Raw genomic sequence first — 18742 nt, 5'->3', positions numbered from 1 at the left:
TTTGGGGGTCATCCTGGCCTTTACAAAGTGGCCACCGCCACTTGCTGAAATCCACTCCCTCCCAGCTCCCTCCCTCCCCCAGCCAGCCTGCCAGTGAGACCTGCCCCAGGGTGTGGGGGGGGCGGGGAGGGAGGGGAAACTCAGGCCCCAGGTTTGCCACCAGCAGAGTCCTCAGCAGAGCCCCCCTTGTTCAGGGCGTCTGCCGCGCGTGGAACATTGTCACCATAGAACTCCGCGCGCGCTCCCGAGCGTCCTGGGCAGGGTGCCCGCGGCCGCAGCACCCCGTCCCAGGACTGGCCTCGCTCAGCCGCCAGCCTGTCTGTCCACGGACCTGTGCACGGCTCCCGGCCGCTCTCACACACCCTGGTCCCAGCGCCAGCCCTGGGGCCGCACACCAGCCAGCGGTTTCTCCCGTGGGCCGGCGCTGCCTTGGGCACCGGTTGCCCCCTGGCCTTCTGGGGCCTCCACACCTGCATCCCAGGCCCTGAGAAGCGGTGCCACACCCCGGAACGGGCCGGGGCCGTAGCCAGAGCCACAGCAAACTCCACCTGACTGTTAAGGAAGTAGGATTGTCAAGGATCCTCACATGTGACAGCATCGGGGCCTTTCCACGGGGGCAGCCCTGAAAGATCCGGCCACCGTCACCCTGGGCCGACACCGCGAGCCTCTACGCACCCAGAGCTGCGCTGTCCTGGGACTGGGGTCATGTCCTCCCTCCTTGCCAGGGCCCGGGAGGCTGCCGTCCTCCCCCTGGACCAAGGGGCCTGGCCGTGCACTGTGCCTCCGGGCTGGGCCCCACCTCTAGACAGCCCCCAGCTGGCCTGTCCCTCAAGCCAGGACCTTTCCCAGACCCACCCTGGTCTGCTGGGCACAGGCGCCTTGGGCCTCCACCCTCCACCCTCCACCCTCCACCTCTGTTCCACCCTCCTCCCAGCCCCACTGTGGGCGCCTTGTCCAAAAACGTCCCCAGGTCACCCGTTCCCAACCAAGGCTGCCCCCAACCCCCCAGGCTGGACACCACACTCGGCCACACCCTCGCACCAGCCACACCAGCTCACGTTTGTGTTATACTTTGGACGTATCTGCACACCTGGGCCTGGGGTGGGGGGGTCTCTGGGCTGTTGATGACTATGAGCACGGACATTCGCCCGAGAGATGTTGGGCACTCCAAATGCTGCTGTCCACAGACACACGCACGGTTCCTGTCCCCAGGGCCGCAAGGGAGCTTTGCCAGGCAGGGACGCAGATCTCTTCAGATCAAATCCTCGTGTGAATTGGTGACAACATTTTATTTGTTTCCTCATGAATAAATACGTGGGATTTTTGCCATTGTGTTCACTGTACCCTTGAACGGTTTGGGCATAAGCAGGGATTGGGCATAAGCCCAACAAAAATCCCCGCGGGTTTTTTGTTTATTTGTTTTTAATCTAGGGAAACTGATTTTGAGGTTTTTGTGGGAGTCTGAAAAACTCCCAAGAAGAGTCAAGTGTGTCCGGAAGAACGAGGAGAGGCGACCCGCCCTCCAGACGTCACCACGGTTACCAAGCTGGGTCAGCTCGCGCACGACGGGCTCGAGGGGTCAGAGGGGAGCCATCAGATGGCCCCTGCCCCGGGGGACACGCGCTGCCTGACAGAGGTGACCCTTACAACACGCATGCACACACACACACGCACACAGACGCACACATGCACACACGTACACACACACGCATGTGCACCCACGCGCACACATGAGCTTGGGGCAAGGACTTTTGCACGAAAGGCAAACCATAAGGTTTCCAAAAGATAAAGCTTCGTGGCTTCAGAATAAAAGCATTTCTCAAACAAGACCCAACAAGCACGGGCCCTACAGGAAAAGACGGACAAATTAGAAAACCTGAAAGGTTTAGATCAGGAGACGCTACCCCTCAGCGCATGGCCCGTGGGGAGAGGCGCTTGCTGTCTTAGAGTTTTCAGACCGGCTTGTCCACGCCAGCAGGAGAGCGGCCGGATTCTGACAGGCGCGGCTGTGACCTTTAAGTTAATTCGGGGAGAACTGGATCTTAGCAATACTGAGCTTCCTGAGCCTGGGCAGGAAGGTCTGTGTATCTATATCTCCCTCCGTGTTGTTCAGCTGTGTTTTGTGGTTTCGGGTGCAGGTCCCACACATCTTTTGTTAAACTTACTCCCACGTACTTTATTCTCTTTATGCCCTTGTGGGGGGACGTTTTTCAAACTTCATTCTGGACAGGTTGTCTGTCAAGCCTGAAAATACAACTGATCTTGGCAGATTCATCTCGATCCTGAAAACCTGCTGAACTCTTTCAATGGTTCTAGTGGTTTTATGGTGAATCCCCTAGGGTTCCCTACGGTCACGGCACCTGCAAGAAAGATGTTTTAATTCTTCCTTTCCGGCCCCATGTCTTCAGTTTCATTCCTTGGGGGGCCTTATCGCCCTGACTCAACTTCCTCAGCTCAGGGCACGGGGGGGGGGGGGGGGGGAAAGGTCAAGAAAAGTCCCCCTCGTGACACAGACTCTCTTCCAGTCCACCTTACAGCCAGCCCCACGAGGCCCCCTGGCGCTCAAGGACACCCTCCGGCGGGAAGGGGCACGAGAAGACGCTTTCAGAGCCCATTTTCATCACCGCCTCAGAGAAACCAGGGGCCTTCTGTCTCCGAGGATGCGGGAAGGCTACAGAGAAGGAACGTGCTGGGGAATTCAGTGTATGGAGGCAGAAATAAAAGCCTGAGTAGGAAAATTAGGACACGGAGTTGAGGACATCTCCCAGAAATCAGAGCCAACGCCAGGCCAGAGGGGAGAACGGGAAACCTGGGGCGCCAGCTCAAAGGCCCAGTGCCGTGCTGATGGGACGTCCGGAAGGAAGACGGCAGGGGAGACAATCACACGAGATTTCCCAAGCCAGTGACTGAGTTTCCAGTTAGAAAAGCTCCCGACCACGTGGTGTGGTGGGTGAACAAATACAGCAGGTGCATCACCACCAGGGCACAGGGCACAGGGCACAGGGCTCAGGGCACAGGGCACAGGGTACAGGGCGCAGGGTGAAGGCTCAGGGTGCAGGGTGAACCCCACAGGGCTCAGGGCACAGGGTACAGGGTTCAGGGCACGGGGCTCAGGGGACAGGGCGCAGGGCTCAGGGCACAGGGCTCAGGTCACAGGGTGCAGGATGAACCCCGCAGGGCTCAGGGCACAGGGTGCAGGGTTCAGGGCACAGGGCGCAGAGCTCAGGACACAGGGCACAGGGCTCAGGGCGCAGGGTTCAGGGCACAGGGCTTAGAGCTCAGGGCACAGAGCACAGGGCACTGGGCTCAGGGTGCAGGCTCAGGGTGCAGGGTGAACCCCACAGGGCTCAGGGCACAGGGTGCAGGGTTCAGGGTGCAGGGCGCAGGACTCAGGGCACAGGGCTTAGAGCTCAGGACACAGGGCTCAGGGCTAAGGGCACAGGGCACAGGGCACAGGGCTCAGGGCTCAGGATGCAGGGCGAACCCCAAAGGGCTCAGGGCGCAGGGTACAGGGTTCAGGGCACAGGGCGCAGGGCTCAGGGCACAGGGCTTAGAGCTCAGGGCACAGGGCTCAGGGTGCAGGGCTCAGGGTGCAGGGTGCAGGACACAGGGCTCAGGGCACAGGGCTCAGGGCTTAGAGCTCAGGGCACAGGGCTCAGGGTGCAGGGCTCCGGGTGCAGGGTGAACCCTGCAGGGCTGAGGGCGCAGGGTACAGGGTTCAGGGCATGGGGCCCAGGGATCAGGGCACAGGGCAAAGGGCGCAGGGCATAGGGCTCAGGGTGCAGGGCTCAGGGCTCAGGGCACAGGGTGAACCTTGCAGCTTCAGGGGGCAGCAGGGAGTGAAATGGGGCCACGGGAAGATCAGGAACCAGAATGTTTTCCAACTTCCTCAGGCAACACTGGAAGTTAAAAGACAATGCAGAAATACCTTCAAATTCCCAATGGAAGGTTTTTCCAACCTATAATTCCCTTCCCAGTTAGAGCATCGAGTGTGAGGGTAGAATAAAACTTTCATACACACAGGGTCTTACAACATTGATCTCCACCCTGTTTCCAGGAAGCTATTGGAGAATGTGTTCCTCCGAAATAAGAAAGTACGTTGATCAAGAAAGAGGAAGGGGGCCCCTGGGTGGCTCAGTCGGTTAAGTGTCTGACTTCAGCTCAGGTCATGATCTCAAGGTTTGTGAGTTTGAGCCCCGCGTCGGGCTCTGTGCTGACAGCTCAGAGCCTGGAGCCTGCTTCGGAGTCTGTGTCTTCCTCTCTCTCTGCCCCTCCCCTCCACTCATGCTCTGTCTCTCTCTCTCTCTCTCTCTCTCTCTCTCTCTCTCTCTCTCAAAAATAAATAAACATAAATAAAATTTTGGCTTCTTTTTTTTCCAAAAAAAGAAAAGAGGAAGATGTGGGAGGAATCTAGCCCAGGAGAGAGGAGTGGCTCCCAGGATGACGGCAGAGGAGGGTGGGGCTGGCAGCAGGGGCAGCCGACAGGCAGGCAGAAGGGGTGTCTCAGAAACCAGGTCAATGGGTGGACTGATCGTTCATTGTTCACCGTGCTCACAGCAGAGGCGCATTTTACTGGAAATCCCGGGGTGAATTAGGAATAGGCACTTAGAAAGTTAATTCCGGGAAAACAAAAGTACGTATAACAAAGGTAATAGAACCAGGGGTCACTGTGGGTCTTTTGTGAGTAACGCTAACACAGCAACAGTCAAGCAAACGGTGATTCACTTAAGCCAAGGTAAAGCTCCAAGTGTCCCACGGGACCTTCTCTTATCCCCAAATTACCCCCAGGAGGATGGCCCCATGCTCCCCCCGCCCAACTGTGCTGAGTTGGCTGTGGCAGGGCCCTCCAGGGGTCCGGAGGTCCCGTGGTCGCCGCCCGCCCCTTCTCCAGGGCCCCAGCAAGCCCCTTCTGTGGTCACCAACCCCGGCTCTCCCCTGACACTGCCCACGCCATTGTGAATTGGCCCACAACAGGAGCTGGCCAGGACAATCGAGGCAGAGGCGGGAGCACAGTGGAAACTGAGGTTTCAAGGAGTACACGTTTAAGCATGTTTTTGAGAAGCTGGAACAGACTCCAGAAGAATCGGCTAGAAACACTGCCCGTAGCTGCCTCCGGGGCATCCACGCTAGGGGTGAGGGACCCACAGGGACCCGCAAGGGACCTGCTAGTTTTGTTACAGGTCCTGAGCTAAGGAGATGGGGCCACTGGCCTGTGCACAGTGAATCCCATGGAGGTGAACAGGGTCCACCTGGAACTGGGCATCGGGTACTGACCGCCCTGCCCCTCCTTCCTTGAGCAGCCTGGGCACTGGCTTCGTTCCTCTCTGGGGCAGAAGAGGAGCCGAGGGGCCATCCTGTCACGTGAGGAACCCCCCACTGCTCAGAGGTGGTATTTTGGCCAGGTCCTCGGTGGCTCAAGGAGGTGCCAACACATGGCTGAGAGTCGTCTGGGGGGTACCCGGAACAGGGGACACTCTGGGAAAGGAGGGGGCCCTCCAGGTTGGGAGAGTTCAGGGCCCCCACGTGCACAACATGGCAGCACTGTGTGTGGTTCACAAGTCTGTGCTCACCTCAGGGCCACGGGTCTGGACAAGGGCCACGCCCCATCTGGGAAGCGGTACAGCCTGGGGGCAGTGTCTGGAAATCAGAGCCCCCCGAAGTAGGGAGAGGTGCCCTGGGTGCACAGCTGTGCCGGCTGGAAAGATTGCTGATCCCATGAAGGGGACCCCAAGGGTCCTCCGTGGGATGGGCGGCAAAGCCAGCTGGGTCCTGGCGAAGCCCCTGACAGGTGACCCAGGGCTCGATGCTTGAGCGGTGTTCCCCCAAAAGCACGGAGGAGGTCCAGGTTCCCGGGGGAGGGAGGGGGGGTCAGGCACAACCCCTCACAAACCCTGACCATTCTCTTCAACTTCTTAGCTCTGGGTCTCTGACAACATGGAGTCTACGGGTGCCGGCCACGGCCAGCCGGTCCCTGGAGCCATTCGGACGCCCCAGAGGCAGCTGCCAGCATTTGGCCCTTCCGACCGGACGGGACGCGCTTGCTACGGCCCAGACGGAGAGGCTGCTTTCCCAGGTAGTGCACAGGCATCGATGCCAGCACGGCCTTGGAGGCCCAGGACCTCCCACCGGGGGCTTCTGGTCTCAGCCCTCTGGATCCAGTGAGCTCCCACGCCCCACATCCCCCCACGCCCAGCAGGCCCCGCCAGCAGCCCCCCGCCCCGCGCCCCGCGCCCCCCGCCCCGCGCCCCGCCAGCAGCCCCCGCCCCGCGACCCCGCAGCACGTACCAGCCTGCGGATCTCCCGCTCACACTCCTTCTTGATGCGGGAGATCTCCTCCTGGTGGAGGTGATACACGCTCCTGATTTCCGCGGCCTTGATCTTGTCGGCCTGGATCACGATGGTCAGCGCCTCCTCCACCTGCCTCTTGGCCCCCTTGAGCTCAGAGATCTCCTGCTGCATTTTGATCTTCTCCACCTCGAACCCCTTCTTGGCCTCCTCCTTGGCCTCAGACAGCAGCACGGTCTTGACCTTGTCGGGGGCGCCGTCGCGGAGCGCGTGCAGCAGCGCCTGCAGCCGCTGGTTCTCGTTGTCCTTGATCTTGATGACCCTGAGCAGCTCAGCCTCGTGCTGCCGCAGCAGCACCTCCCGCACGGCCTGGAGCTCCTTCGTCTTTTCCTCGTGCAGCTTCGTCTTCAGCTCGGTGAGCAGGACGGCGCTCTTGTGCTGCTCGTGCTCCCGCACCTGCCTCAGCTCCTGGTTCTTCTCCCTCTCCACCCTGCTCACCTGGAACACAAGACCGCGGAGGCGTGCTGCTGCGGAGCCCGCCTCTGCCGCCGCGGGCCCCGGGGGCCGGGCGGGCGTGGGGACCTCCGGGGTTCCTTCCTGCCGGGCCGGGAGCCGTCCTCCCGTCCAGAACGTCTCCTTGACGTGCGGACTGGAGGCCGAGTCAAGCCTTGCCCGCGGGCGGTGGGACCACGCACCCGTGGGCGTCCGCAGGGGCGGGAGGCTGCAAACACCGCGAGCCTGGAGGGTGAGGTCACAGACACGTGGGCGCACACAGATGTGCTCTGTCGTCTCCCCCGTGGCCAGGCCCGGCCGTGCAGGGGGCCCAGCGGCCGCCTCTCCGGTGAACCACCGGGAAGAGGGCGCGGGAGGCCCCTCGGGCACGACCCTCCAGCCCCATGACAAGGGTGTCATGCTCACCTTCTGTGACGGTCTTGGCCAACGGGGAGGCCCAACCAGGCCGCTGCACTCTGTCTAGATGACGCGTAACGTCTAGATTTTTGGAATCACTTGGATTTTTTTACCGCATCTTTTGTTTTTATCTAGAACTTCACCCTTGCCTCAATGACCACACCACCCACACGTGGTACAAAGTTGGTGCTCAGAACCTAACACGGGATGAAACAGAGGCTAAGCTGCCCTGGGTCCAGCCTGCCCCTCCCACCCCACCTCCACTCTGCATCCCCATCCACAGCACCTCATGTGGGGCCACGGTCCTCGGCTGCTGTCCCCCCAAGCCATCCAACCCCAACCCCCAGCTCTAGAGCTGGCTCCCCTCCCTGCTCCCCACTCCAGGCAGCCACGTCTCACACCCACCTCCTGCCACCCTCTCTGCGGGAGGAGGAGTCTGCAGGGGTGAAGCCCCTGCCCGGCCCTCTTCTCTGCTTCTGGTGCATTCAGAGTAGAGGCAGAGCCAGGGGCACCACTGCGGGTGGACAACACCGGCCATGCCATCTGGGGGGAGTTTCAGCCCCCCCCCCCCGTCAGGGCCACTGGCACCCCAGCAACTGTGGGCTCTTCCCCCAGGGCGATAGCTCTGACCCTGGACCCTGCCCAAGTGCCTGCAAATCTTGCCTGCAGTCTCCAGCCCTGCCTCTGCACGCTGACCCCGCCGTTCACGCCCCTGCACAAAAAGTGCCTTATTCATCCCTGTCTCTGGGACGGAGCGTCCCTCCTGCAGGGCAAGTGTCCCCGGACGGCTTGGACCCCCCAGTGCCAGAGGAAATTCCAGCCCCGGAGCCCTGTCTGAGCCGTCCAGGCCCCTGACACTGGCACAGGGGGCGGAGCGAGCCCCTGGCCAGCTCTCTGGGTTTCCTCCAAAGAATGGGGTGGCTGTTGGAGCTTAGCGCACACGGGTATTTACTCCTTATCCATCCCACGTGAACTGCCCTTTTGTCCAGTTTAAACTGAACTGAGCACACATGGAAAAGCAGCTTTTTGGTAGCGGTTCTCAGTCGTGGGGGCAGGGCGCTGCGATTAGTAATCTGCACTCTCGAGGGCGCCCACTCCGGGCGGTGTCAGCACACGTGGGAGACTGCCACGGCCCCCACTGTGCGGTGCGGACGCCGAGCGTCGGGTGCCGGAGGTCCCGCGCCTGGACGTGGTGGAGCCAGAACGGCCTCCCGGACGGAACCAGCAGAGAAGAGAACAAGAATCTGCACTCAGAGCAGGTGCCGGTCGGAGCTGGGAGGGCGGGCGGAGGAGAGAGTACCAGAAACGTTCAGGGTTTAGTGCTGACCACCGTCGAAGCCGTCTGGGGGAAAACGGGGCCCTCCCGTCCGGTGCCCGTGACCGCCCCGGGACGGTCTGCCAGCGCCCGAAGGGCCTGCTGAACACCCAGACCCGCACGGAGCGCCCTGCCCCGCGTGCCTCAGAATGCGAGCGGTCGGCTCACAGGGTGCAAACGGGGCCGGGGTCCCTTCAGCGCCTGCGTCCCCGCCACGGCCGCTGCGGAACCGGCCGCTGAAGACAGAGGAAAAGCAGAACGGGGCGCTCCCAGAAGACGCTTCTGCGCCCCGGGACTGTCTGCGGCCTCGCTCGCCTGCGGTTCTGGGCTCCCATCTCTGCCGTCCGCCCCCCGTCTGTCTCCCGCAGCGGGCTTCCTCTGAAGCTCCCTCCACTCGCAGCCTGCGAATTCCTCCCCATTTGGCGTCTGAGTCTCCCCTACTGGAGATGCGGGATGGCGGGGAGGCGCGTGGCCCCGAGCACGCGGGTGGGGGAGAGGTGGCTGACGGAAAGCTGGCGACAGCCTCACGGCAGCCTCGCAGCGGCCACGAGAGCGGGTCACGACACCGGACACAGTGAGCAAAGTGGCCGGCACCCTGAGCCCCGGGAGCCCTTCATGACTCAGGCCTGTTTCGGGAACACACGACAGCTTTATAGTGCGTTGTTGAGAAGGTTATTCCACCAATGAAGCACGTAGAGATGTCTCCCCGAGATCCACAGCTGTCCCCCGACGGGCCGCAGCCTCCCGGGACCTCATTAAAGTCTGCCTGACGTGGCCACGCGCTGTGGGCGGCTCAGCGGCAGGGCTTGTGGCTGGGGCTCTCGACCAGCGGGGCTGCGGCTTTGCCTTTTCAGAGTCCCGGGGCTGAGCGGTTTCTGCATCTGGGGTGGCTGGTCCCCCCGACGCTGCGGGACGCCTGCTGGATCCATTGCTTCAAGGGGCCCAGTTTTCAAGGGACCACGTAGGCCTCAGAAGGGATTTAAACACAGTTGACGATTTCAACCGCTGCTGGCCTCACCCTTACTGGTGCCCCGAGCACCCCGTGTGCGGCCAGTGAGAGGCGGCCCCGAGCCCTTCGGACGCCCCGTGACCCCGGTTGTCTCCTGTCCACCAGGCCGAGCGTCCCGGGCCCGCGTGCTCACCTCCTGCCCACGACTGTCCTCCAGTCGCCCTGATTTCTTGCGATGGGAAATGGTATTCCAGTCACGGCCCGGGCCCCGGGCGGCTCCCTGCTCCGGGCTGGTCTCCGTGGCAGGCTTTCCCGGTGGACCCCGTTCACGTGGTAAAACGCGCTGAAGTCCCCACGCGGTTTCCAACTCAAACGCGGGGCTTCTGTCCCAGTTCTTGGCGGCTTCGGCGCCTCCGCTCCCTCGCGCTGAATCTGGTTGCCAAGGAAACCAGGGATGGCGGGAGAACATCCCATAATCACTCCTTCACTTGGTCCGCGGGAGGCGTGCGGTCGGGCGAACACAGTGGCTGCGATGTTCACGCTCTGCCCGCCCGCCGTGATGACGAGAGCGCCTGTTCCCCCACGCTTCCCGCTCCCTCCCAGTCTGTCACGGCCGTGCCGTGCCTGCGTGGTCGGTTCCGTGGCCGTGACGGTCCCGCCCTGCTCTCTGGGCTCTGCGTCTTTTCCTTGAGGAATCCCAGGGTGTCTCCTCTCATTTTCCCACTGCTCTGCCCCGACAAGACCCACCGGCCACGGAGCACACGTGGCCTCGCCATCCTCAAGTTTAATTCAGAGAGAAACTGTGTTCAGTGCTGCCCGAAGTCCTCGAAGAAACCTTGGAGCTGGGGGTGGGGTGGACACTGATGACACCTCCGCGTCCCTCATGGGGCCGAGCCAGCCTTTCCCAGAGGTGGGGGTGCCGGCACAGGAGGGCCCCACCCGGCCTGCCATCCCAGTGGCTCGGACCTGCCCTGGAAACAGAGGGCGCACACTGCCTACAGGCACGCCGTTGCCTCGCTGGTGGGCGCGACCGTCTCCCCTCCCGGGTCAAGACCGGCTTCACGCTCAGGCCAGACCTCAGCCCCACGAGGATGGCCCACTCGTGGCCCGTGACCAGCACAGGCCCGGCAGAGAGCAGGTGCTCACAGGACGGGTGCTCCCCTGAAGGGTCGGTATGGAGCCGGCCGGGCGTCGGGACACAGTCTCCCACCAACAACCTCCTGAGCAGAATGGAGGTGCACCTAGAGTCTTAGCTGGAGAAGCGTAGGCAGGCGACCAAGGTGTGTGTTAGGAGCGGAGTTCGTGTGATTGGCTTAAACCGCAGAGAAAAGGCACGGCTCCAATACGCAGCAGCACGGCCTCGGGCCGGCAGGTGGGGTCCTGCACTCAGGCCACCGTGCTGGGCAGGCCCCACGGGCACCGGCCACGCCACCAACAGTCCTCCGTCTCCTGACAGGGGCTTTGGGATCCTGCTCCACACCCATTTACAGGTGGAAGCTGCTGTAATCCTTTCTGATGCCATGAACGTTCGTGGCTCTCAAATACTGCTTAACGAATTTGCTCAGAGGCTGACAGAATTTTAAGTTAAATGGATAAACAGTCCCACTGGGACGCTGCCTCGTTGCTTGTGGGCCACGTGGAAAGGACTTTTTTTGTCTACGGTCTTATTTCCAGGAAATAGTCTGCGGTCCCCTCAGATATGGGGTGCTGAGGACTTGGCCATCTGCACGAGGACCCACAGGGGAGCAGGGCCCCCTTCACATGTGCCACGGCTACACGGCCCACTTCCTGGCTGGTGCACAGTCAGGCCTTGCTTTGAATGACTGAATGCACCCCCCTTAGGTTCTACGCGGGTTGCCTGTGGCCTTTCCCCATGTTAGGCCAGTTTCCGGAGCATTCTGTCTTAGTCTTTGTTCTTTCAAGCTATTAGCTTTATGAAGAAGGCACTTTTTCTCTGGCTCGTTATTTTGTTCCTACCATGTTTTTGTCTCCAAAGTCCCATGTGGCTCTATTTCCAGTGAGATTTATGTCCAAGTCTCGCCTGACGAGGAGAAGTCTGAAGCTTCCCTGCAGCCCCTCAGGCACCGTGGCGGGGACTGGGTTCCAGGCCTGTAGCAGCGAATGACTGTCTCCCACAGGAGGTGTGGACACAATTAGGATTTGGGGATTTGGCGGTTAAGTCCCTGCCGTCGACTCCCACACCTTCCGCGGACAGAGCTGATGCCACCATTCCCCGTGGACCCAGCCCCGCGCCGTGGGCTGCCTCTGCTCCAGCCTCCTGCCCTCATTCCGTGCCCTTCCCTGCCTGGCCTCCTGCTATGTCCCCTCCTCATCACAAACGGGCAGGACACTTGGTATTTCTAGACCCCCCCCCACCTCACTAGGTTTGGAAAGGCTGCAACCTTCACTGCTTTAGTGTAACAAACACACTGACCTTGTGACCGGGATACTGCACACGCCGAGTCTGAGGCTAAGTTCGTGGTCTCCTAGTAGGTCCTGATCTGCTTCAGGGCCCCTCCGCTCTCCCAGGTGTCCTGGTCCAGACAATATGGCCACCTGCACGGCCACCATGGCCTGAACTCTGGACCGCCTTTCCTGCCACTGCATCAGGTGAGCCCTGCCCAGAGCGAGCCACCCTCAGACCCACCTTTACTGGTCATTCTGGTCTCTGTCTAAAACCACCTCTTCTGAGATGCCCTCCCCGATTTCCAGGTGGGGTGACTGCACCCCAGGTGCCTGCCAGCCTGGCTTCCTCTGGCCCAGCCGCCTTCCTGTTCCTTGGTGTCTCCCTCACTGGGACATGGCGGCTCCCGTGAGGCCTTCCCTTTGAGCTCCTCTCCCTGCAGAGCTGGCTCCCTCCTTCCAGAAGGTTCTTCTCCAGAGATGGTCCCGCTTCAATCTCCCGACAGAGGGCGGGCAGGAGGACAGTCCTGCTTCCATTTGAGTCATTTTATTCTTTACTGTCAAGTCTCCGTTCACACAAGCAGCCTTCGGTGACAAATTAACCGCTGTCCCGAGACCCAAAGTGCTCTGCTCTGGCGGCGACATTTACTGGCATCTTTCCAGGCTTCCAGCGACTTTCTCCACCGTGACAGCTGCAATCTGCAAAACGAGATGTTTCTCCTCCAGAATTTTGCTGCGCCGGGGAACTCCTGGTGAGGGGTGGGCGCTGTGCGCAGGTGGGGTCAGTGTCTCCACGGCCTCTGTGAGACTCCCGCCGTCCAGGCAGGCTTGCGGAAGAGGACAAGGTCCTGTGGCCGTCCCCGGACTTCCACCGTGAGCGCAGAATCAAGCCCTCCTCCCTGGGTGCTTCCAGAACATCTGGAACATGCCGAAAACCAGACAGAAGGTGCCGGTCCCGCCTTCTGGGTCTGGTTATGCAAACCTGTCCCGTGGGTGCACCAGGGACACTAACTGTGGCACGTGTAAAGATTTCAGGATTGATGAGGACGAGGCTATTGACGGTTGTGATCACCGGACTGTGTTTTCCACCCCCCACTTCACGACGACCGAGGTGCGTGGTTCACGGCCCACATGCAGCGTTTTTGCAGCGAGGCTCCTCTCGATGGCCTGAGCGGACAGACCGGCCGGAGGCACCTTCTCAGGATCCGAAGGGATCCTGAGTTACTGAACTGGCTGCTGGGGGAGACAGGGGAGCGCAGGCGGGAACTGGAAAGAGGCGTGAGGAATGTGTCACCCACCGGACCTGCGTGGGGCGGGGCAGGTGTGGGCGCCCGTGCGATCCCTGGAAACGTGCACGCGGCCGGACCCAGCAAAGCCACCTGCGAGAGCTTATTCTGCAAGCACCCTCACACGTGCACACAGGGTGCTCCCTGCACGGCTCCCCGTCAGCCGAAAATCAGAAGCGGCCAGGATGTGTGGGCCAAACATCGGGCACAGGATCGCGAGGGGGTGCTGGAGCCGCTCCGGAGCCGCACGCGGGACCCCCAGGAGCCTGTGTGCGGTGAAGAGAGAGGACCCGGGGGCGGCACTCTGCCGTCATCTCTGCGTTAGAAAGGGGCCCCGGACGTGCGGCGAGGAGCCTGTAACACAAGGCCTCCGGAGCGGGCACCAGGGCCGTTTCGTCCGTTCCTTCTGCATCTTGTACCAAGAGGCACGTCATCGTTCCAAAACATAAATGGTAGCAGGGCCCCAGCCCCAGGGCCCTTGCCCGGCAGCGAGAGGGCGTGGTCTCCGACCCCGCCGGCCTGGGGCGCTGACAAGCGAGGAGGCGGCCCCCTCCCGCTCCCCTGGGCTGTGGGGATGGGTGGGTTTTGGTAAAACCGCACAGGAAGACAATGCCGTGGCAACGGGCACAGAGTCGGCACACGAGGCAAGTACCGCTCGGCGATTTCCGCGTGGTGCTTCTGTGCATTGGACGAGGAGCACTTTCACCCAGTGAGACGAGGGCCTTGCTGTCCGAGTCCCATCGGACAACCCGTGAGTGGTGTCTGAGGCGGGGTCCTGGGCCTCCAGACGGCTGCACCTTGGCCCTGACTCCACCCACGCCGTGCGCCCGCGCCTCTCGGTGCCGCCCCTGCCGACCTGGCGACTGCTTGACCCCGAGCCGTGATGACGTCGATGCCGCCGGGCTCCCCCGTGGGCTCCGACTCTCCTGTGGGCCCACAGAGGACGCCTCGCCACGGGAGCGGCCACGTGGTCGCTGTGACCGCAGCCGATGGCATCAGAGCGGCAAGCTCATCCTGGGCCCCTCGAGCTGTCCCTCCCTGGCACCGAAGGTGCTGCTACTGTCCCCTTGGTGCGGAGCAGGGACCTGAGGCAGAGGGTAAGCGCCCGGCGTGGGCCACACGCTCTTCCTGTAAAGAGACTGGCGGGAAGTCACGCGGGCTTCGTGGCTGAACCAGCAGACGGCACGTAGATGGGCAGCGTGGCCGAGTCCTAATACCAGTCTGTTGGACACTGAATCTAATTTCGTGTCATTACCACGTGGCACGGAATAGTACAGCATTCATGATTTAACCCGCGCGGGTAACCCAGGCGTTAGGCAACTGGGCCCAACCACCTGATCCCCTCCCCCACCCGCCTCCCGCAAGAACCGTCCCCCTCCAGACCCGCCTCTCTCCAAATCCTTTCTTCTGAACCTCCCCGGACGGGGAGAGGGCAGAGGGCAGACTTACGGCAGAGAGGGGGGCGGCGGGCCGGTGGGATGCCCACCACCCAGGCTTGGCCTGGCACTGAGCTGCCCTGTGACCAGCCCCCCACACTCCTCCCAGAGGCCCCGGCCCCGGCCTTCCCTGTGGGCCTCAAGGACCCCAAGTGCTGAGGTCCGGTGGGGCCATCTCGCGCCTCCCACTGTGGTCTCTGGGCCCCACCACCCCTGCGGGCCCGCCCCCGCGTTTCCGACCGCACGTGGAAACAGCAAGCCTGGCCTGTCTCCTTCATCCACAGGCCAGGCCTGCTATATGTGGGCTCAGTTCCACGGTGACCACTTCAGGGGGAAGGGACACTTCCCAGGATGGTGCCACAGGCTGAGGTCCCTCTGGCGGCCCCGGCACCGACCCGGCGCGGTCCCCTCACTCACCCCAGCCCGCCCCCTGCCCCGCTCTTCTCCAGAGCTGTCTGTGCACCCCAGCTGCCTGGAGAGAGCTGGCGGGCACTTGGGCAGAGACCCCACCGCGCCCGGCTCCGGGCAGACCCCCAGGGCCCAGGAGGGCGTGGAGAAGTGAGAGGGGCAGGGCGCGGGGGGCCCACCTTGCTCTTCTCCTGCTGCAGCTCAATCTGGATGTCGGTGAGCTTGGCCCGAAGCTCCTCATTGGCAGCCTGCAGTGCAGCGAAGGCCTCCGCCTTGTCCCCCTTGCCTCGGCCGCCCGTGCCCTTCTTGGACATGGTGAGGGTGGCCCGGGGGGGGCCCGGGGAGGGCCGCTCGTCTCGGCTGGTCTGTCCGCACCACGCTTGGGCAGGTAGCGCCTCACCGTGGATCTGCTACATTTTCTCCATCACCTGCAGGGAGAGCACACCTGGTGAGCAGGCTGGCCTCCTGCGACCGTGATGGGAGCCTCGAGACCCCGGTGGGAGCCTCGAGACCCTGGCGGGAGGCGGGCGACCCTGGTGGGAGCCTCAATACGCTGGTGGGAGCCGGGCCGCGGGGGGTGGGACAAGGCTGGCCTCTTGTGCCCTGAGGAAGCCATCCCGACCGCACCCAGGGTCCCCAGCCGCAGACCACAGAGGCCCTCGGCCCTGCACTCAGCAGCTCTGATGGGGACCCCACAAGTAAAGCACTTCTCAGCGCCTGGCACGAACGGGGAGCTGGAGAGGAGTTCTTTCTCTGCCCCTTTGGAAGGAGAGGCTGGGGACCCAACTTTAAGGCCCGAATGTCATACCTGGGTGGGTGGCATCCTGGTGGCGATGGTGGGTGTGAACCAGGAGCTTCTCAGACAGAGGCGTAGAGGCAGGGACCCCCAGACCCCCCAGGGGGCCCAAGAACTCCGCCCCGGAGGACGTGCACTCTCACCCTGAGCCAACTTAGGGGGTGAACGCACACCCTCATCCAGCCCACGGAGCAGGGGCGCTGCCCTGGGCCGCCCACCCGCCACCACCCCGCGGGCCTGCGGCTGCGTCTCCTCGGTGCCCCAGCGCCAAGTGCGGGAAGCAGGCCCATCGACCAACCGCACAGACGGTATGGGCCCGGGCTCAACAGCAGGAGGCACGGCTGGAGTCCACACTGACTACCCGGGAAGCCCCCTGCACACAGTGGGGACAAGAATGTCCCTGGACCCCGAGGCCTCCTTCCTGCACTACCGACACCAGAACAGTTGTCCAAATAAGTGACCTGGGCCAGAGACGCCCTGTGCCCACCACCCGCTCCAGCTGACAGGCTGGGACAGTCCCTCCCAAACCTGGGATATGACGTCAAAGTTCAGCTTTCACAGTGGGGGCCTGGGCGCGGGCTGGGTTATCGGCACTTCCCGGGAAAGGCTCTCCAGACGTGTCCCCACGGCCTTTGTCCTCCCTCCCGGCTCGGTCCCTGAGGCCCCGAGACACAGAATGAGTACAAAGCTCCAGAGATGCAGGGGGCCCGGGCGGCACAACGGTGAGAGGCGGCCGCTAGGAGGCGGGGGCCAGTGAGGGAAGGGGCTCACAGTGGGCCTGGGTGCAGAGCCGGAAGAGGGACTCGGGAGGGCAGCAGCCTCCCGAGGAAGGAGAGAAAAGGGCCCGCTGAGAGTTTAAAGGTGTTTTGCCGTGTCTCAGAAGAGATGCCAGCAGGCACGTGGTCCCCCCGCCCTAGCCCGGTGGCTGGCCCACGTCTCCCTGCCCACAGCCACCTGTCACGTGAAGAGCTTGTTTGGGGGAGGGGAGGGGAGGAGCTGAGGCCAGGCTCTCGATTCTAAGTTGCCCCTGGGCACCGCTTTGCAGATTTTCCAGCTCCGTGTGCAGGGTCTTCTGCCGGCTTGTGGCGACCTTTCCCACTCTCCCCCCCCCCCCCCCGAGTCTTCAGAGCTGGTGCTGAGACCCGTGGGCTCCTGCTGTGGCTGGTTAGGGCAGGCCTGCACCCCATCCGCGCACCGCCCCTCCGCCGCTGCCACTGCGGTGGTCACGGGCGTCCCGACAGTTGCAGGTGCCTGATGCTCGGGCACCGGGGCATGTGGAGAGAAGGAGGATAAAAAGTAGCCAACAGAACAGCTGTCTTCCGCCGGCTCTGCTCTGGGAAACAGACAGAGCCGCTTTACAGGGTCCCGGCGGCTCTGACCTGTGTGGCTCCATTTGTGGGTGGGGTCAGCGATGTGGTGTGGCGGGGCTCCATTTGAGTGAGGGAGTGTGTAGGAAGTTAAAAGTCTCATCCAAACTGGAGGAAAAGCCCCCCAGTTCCTGCTTGGGGGGCCTGGGGGCCTCAAGAAGGAATTCACACAGGGTCTGGGTGGAATTCACACCTCCAGGCACCTGCCAGCTGCCAACAGGGCCCCTGAAGGCGCACGTGAGGCACCTGCTGTGCCCACACCGGCCCCACTGGTTAGACCAGTTAGACCCGTGCTAGTTCTGGGCCAAGAAGCCTGCAGCTCACACCCTGAGGGCTCAGGCAGGAAAGCAAACCACGACAAGGGCTGGGGTTCACAAACAAAAGCAGGGACCTGGAGGAGGGCTGGGGGTGCCCCCGCTCCGGCCATCCCTGGCAGGAAACCACCACAAGGAAAGCCGGGTGGGGGCACCTGACAGGGGCGGAGGCCCACGGTGGGGCGGTGTCGGGGGAGGCTCCATCTGTTCACGGAGGCCGAGTCCACGGGTCCTGGCAGGACCCCAGGCCTAGGAGCTGCCTTGACCCCAAAACCCATCACGCTTGAGAAAATGACAGAAAAAGGACGCTGCTCTTCACACACCCAGTGACAGCATTCTGCCTGCCTCGGCGACACGTCCTGGACGCCTCACCTGGGGTGCGATGCTGGTCCCGGGCACCTGCTGAAGCTCTTAAACGCCCTGGCCCGGGGACATCCTTTGGGACCCACTGGCCTGGTGCTTTGGGCCAAGGGCTTGGTGTCTTCAGCCCACGGCCCTCTGCGAGCAGAGCCCCTGTGTCCCGGGACCAGTGTCGGCGTGTCCCCCAGACCCGGGCCTCCTGACCACCCTCCCTACGTTCTCTCCAGGCTGTTCTCTGCAGTGACTCCCACGCCACCATTTCAAGACACGGCCTGGCCCTGTGGGCAGAGGGGGTCGAGGAGCCTGGAAAGACAGACAGACGCAGCTTTCCGGACACGGGAAAAGTCATTTCACGGGTGCCTGGGTGGCTCACTCAGTTACGCATCTGACTCTTGATTTCAGCTCGGGTCTTGATCTCAGGGTTCTGAGTTCAAGCCCCACATCGGGCTCCACGCTGGGCATGAAGCCTGCTTGAAAAAAAAAAAAAAAAAAAAGAAAGAAGAGGAAGAAAAGTCATCTCAGGCCCCAGCCGCCTTGGGAAGGCAGGAAGAAGGACAAACAGCCGCCATCAGGCAGGAGGCAACCGAATCACACGGGGGAGGGACGGCTCATCGGAGGCGCGACCCCCAGGGCCGGTTTGGAGGTGAAGTCTGGCCGGACGCGCCCTCCGGGGCGACCTCTGCAGGATCTCAACCCCCCCGGGCACTCAGGTCCGGCGGAGCTGCCCCAGGCCGGCCTCGTGACCCCGGCCCGGACTCCGACGCCTCTGGACTTTCGCCGCCGTGCCGTGCCGTGCCGGAGCCCCTGCGCGCAAGCCCCTCGGTGAGCGCTAGCCCCTCGGGTGAACCCCTCCCCGGGTTTGCTGTTCGGGGAGACGCGGCTTTGGGCAGGATCCCGCGTTCTCGTCACTTGCT

The 18742-nt window shown here is 62.7% G+C and overlaps 1 protein-coding gene across 19 annotated transcripts in view; it reads right to left on the bottom strand.

Moving 5' to 3' along the window:
• JAKMIP3 (Janus kinase and microtubule interacting protein 3) overlaps positions 1–18742 on the bottom strand; it is a 112599-nt gene that overhangs the window by 50383 nt on the left and 43474 nt on the right. For all 19 annotated transcript variants that reach the window (XM_043597903.1, XM_043597906.1, XM_043597908.1 and 16 more), the window contains exons 2-3: positions 15171–15419; positions 6286–6783 (exon numbers count right to left, since the gene is read on the bottom strand). In XM_043597903.1, coding sequence (XP_043453838.1) covers positions 6286–6783; positions 15171–15305 — 633 coding nt within the window. In that variant the 5' untranslated portion in view covers positions 15306–15419. The remainder of the gene's footprint in view (positions 1–6285; positions 6784–15170; positions 15420–18742) is intronic.

Source organism: Prionailurus bengalensis, chromosome D2 (assembly GCF_016509475.1).
Source record: "Prionailurus bengalensis isolate Pbe53 chromosome D2, Fcat_Pben_1.1_paternal_pri, whole genome shotgun sequence".
NCBI classification, from domain to species: Eukaryota; Metazoa; Chordata; class Mammalia; order Carnivora; family Felidae; genus Prionailurus; species Prionailurus bengalensis.
Note: the sequence above shows the minus strand (reverse complement) of the source record. Positions and strands in the feature narration are given on the sequence as shown.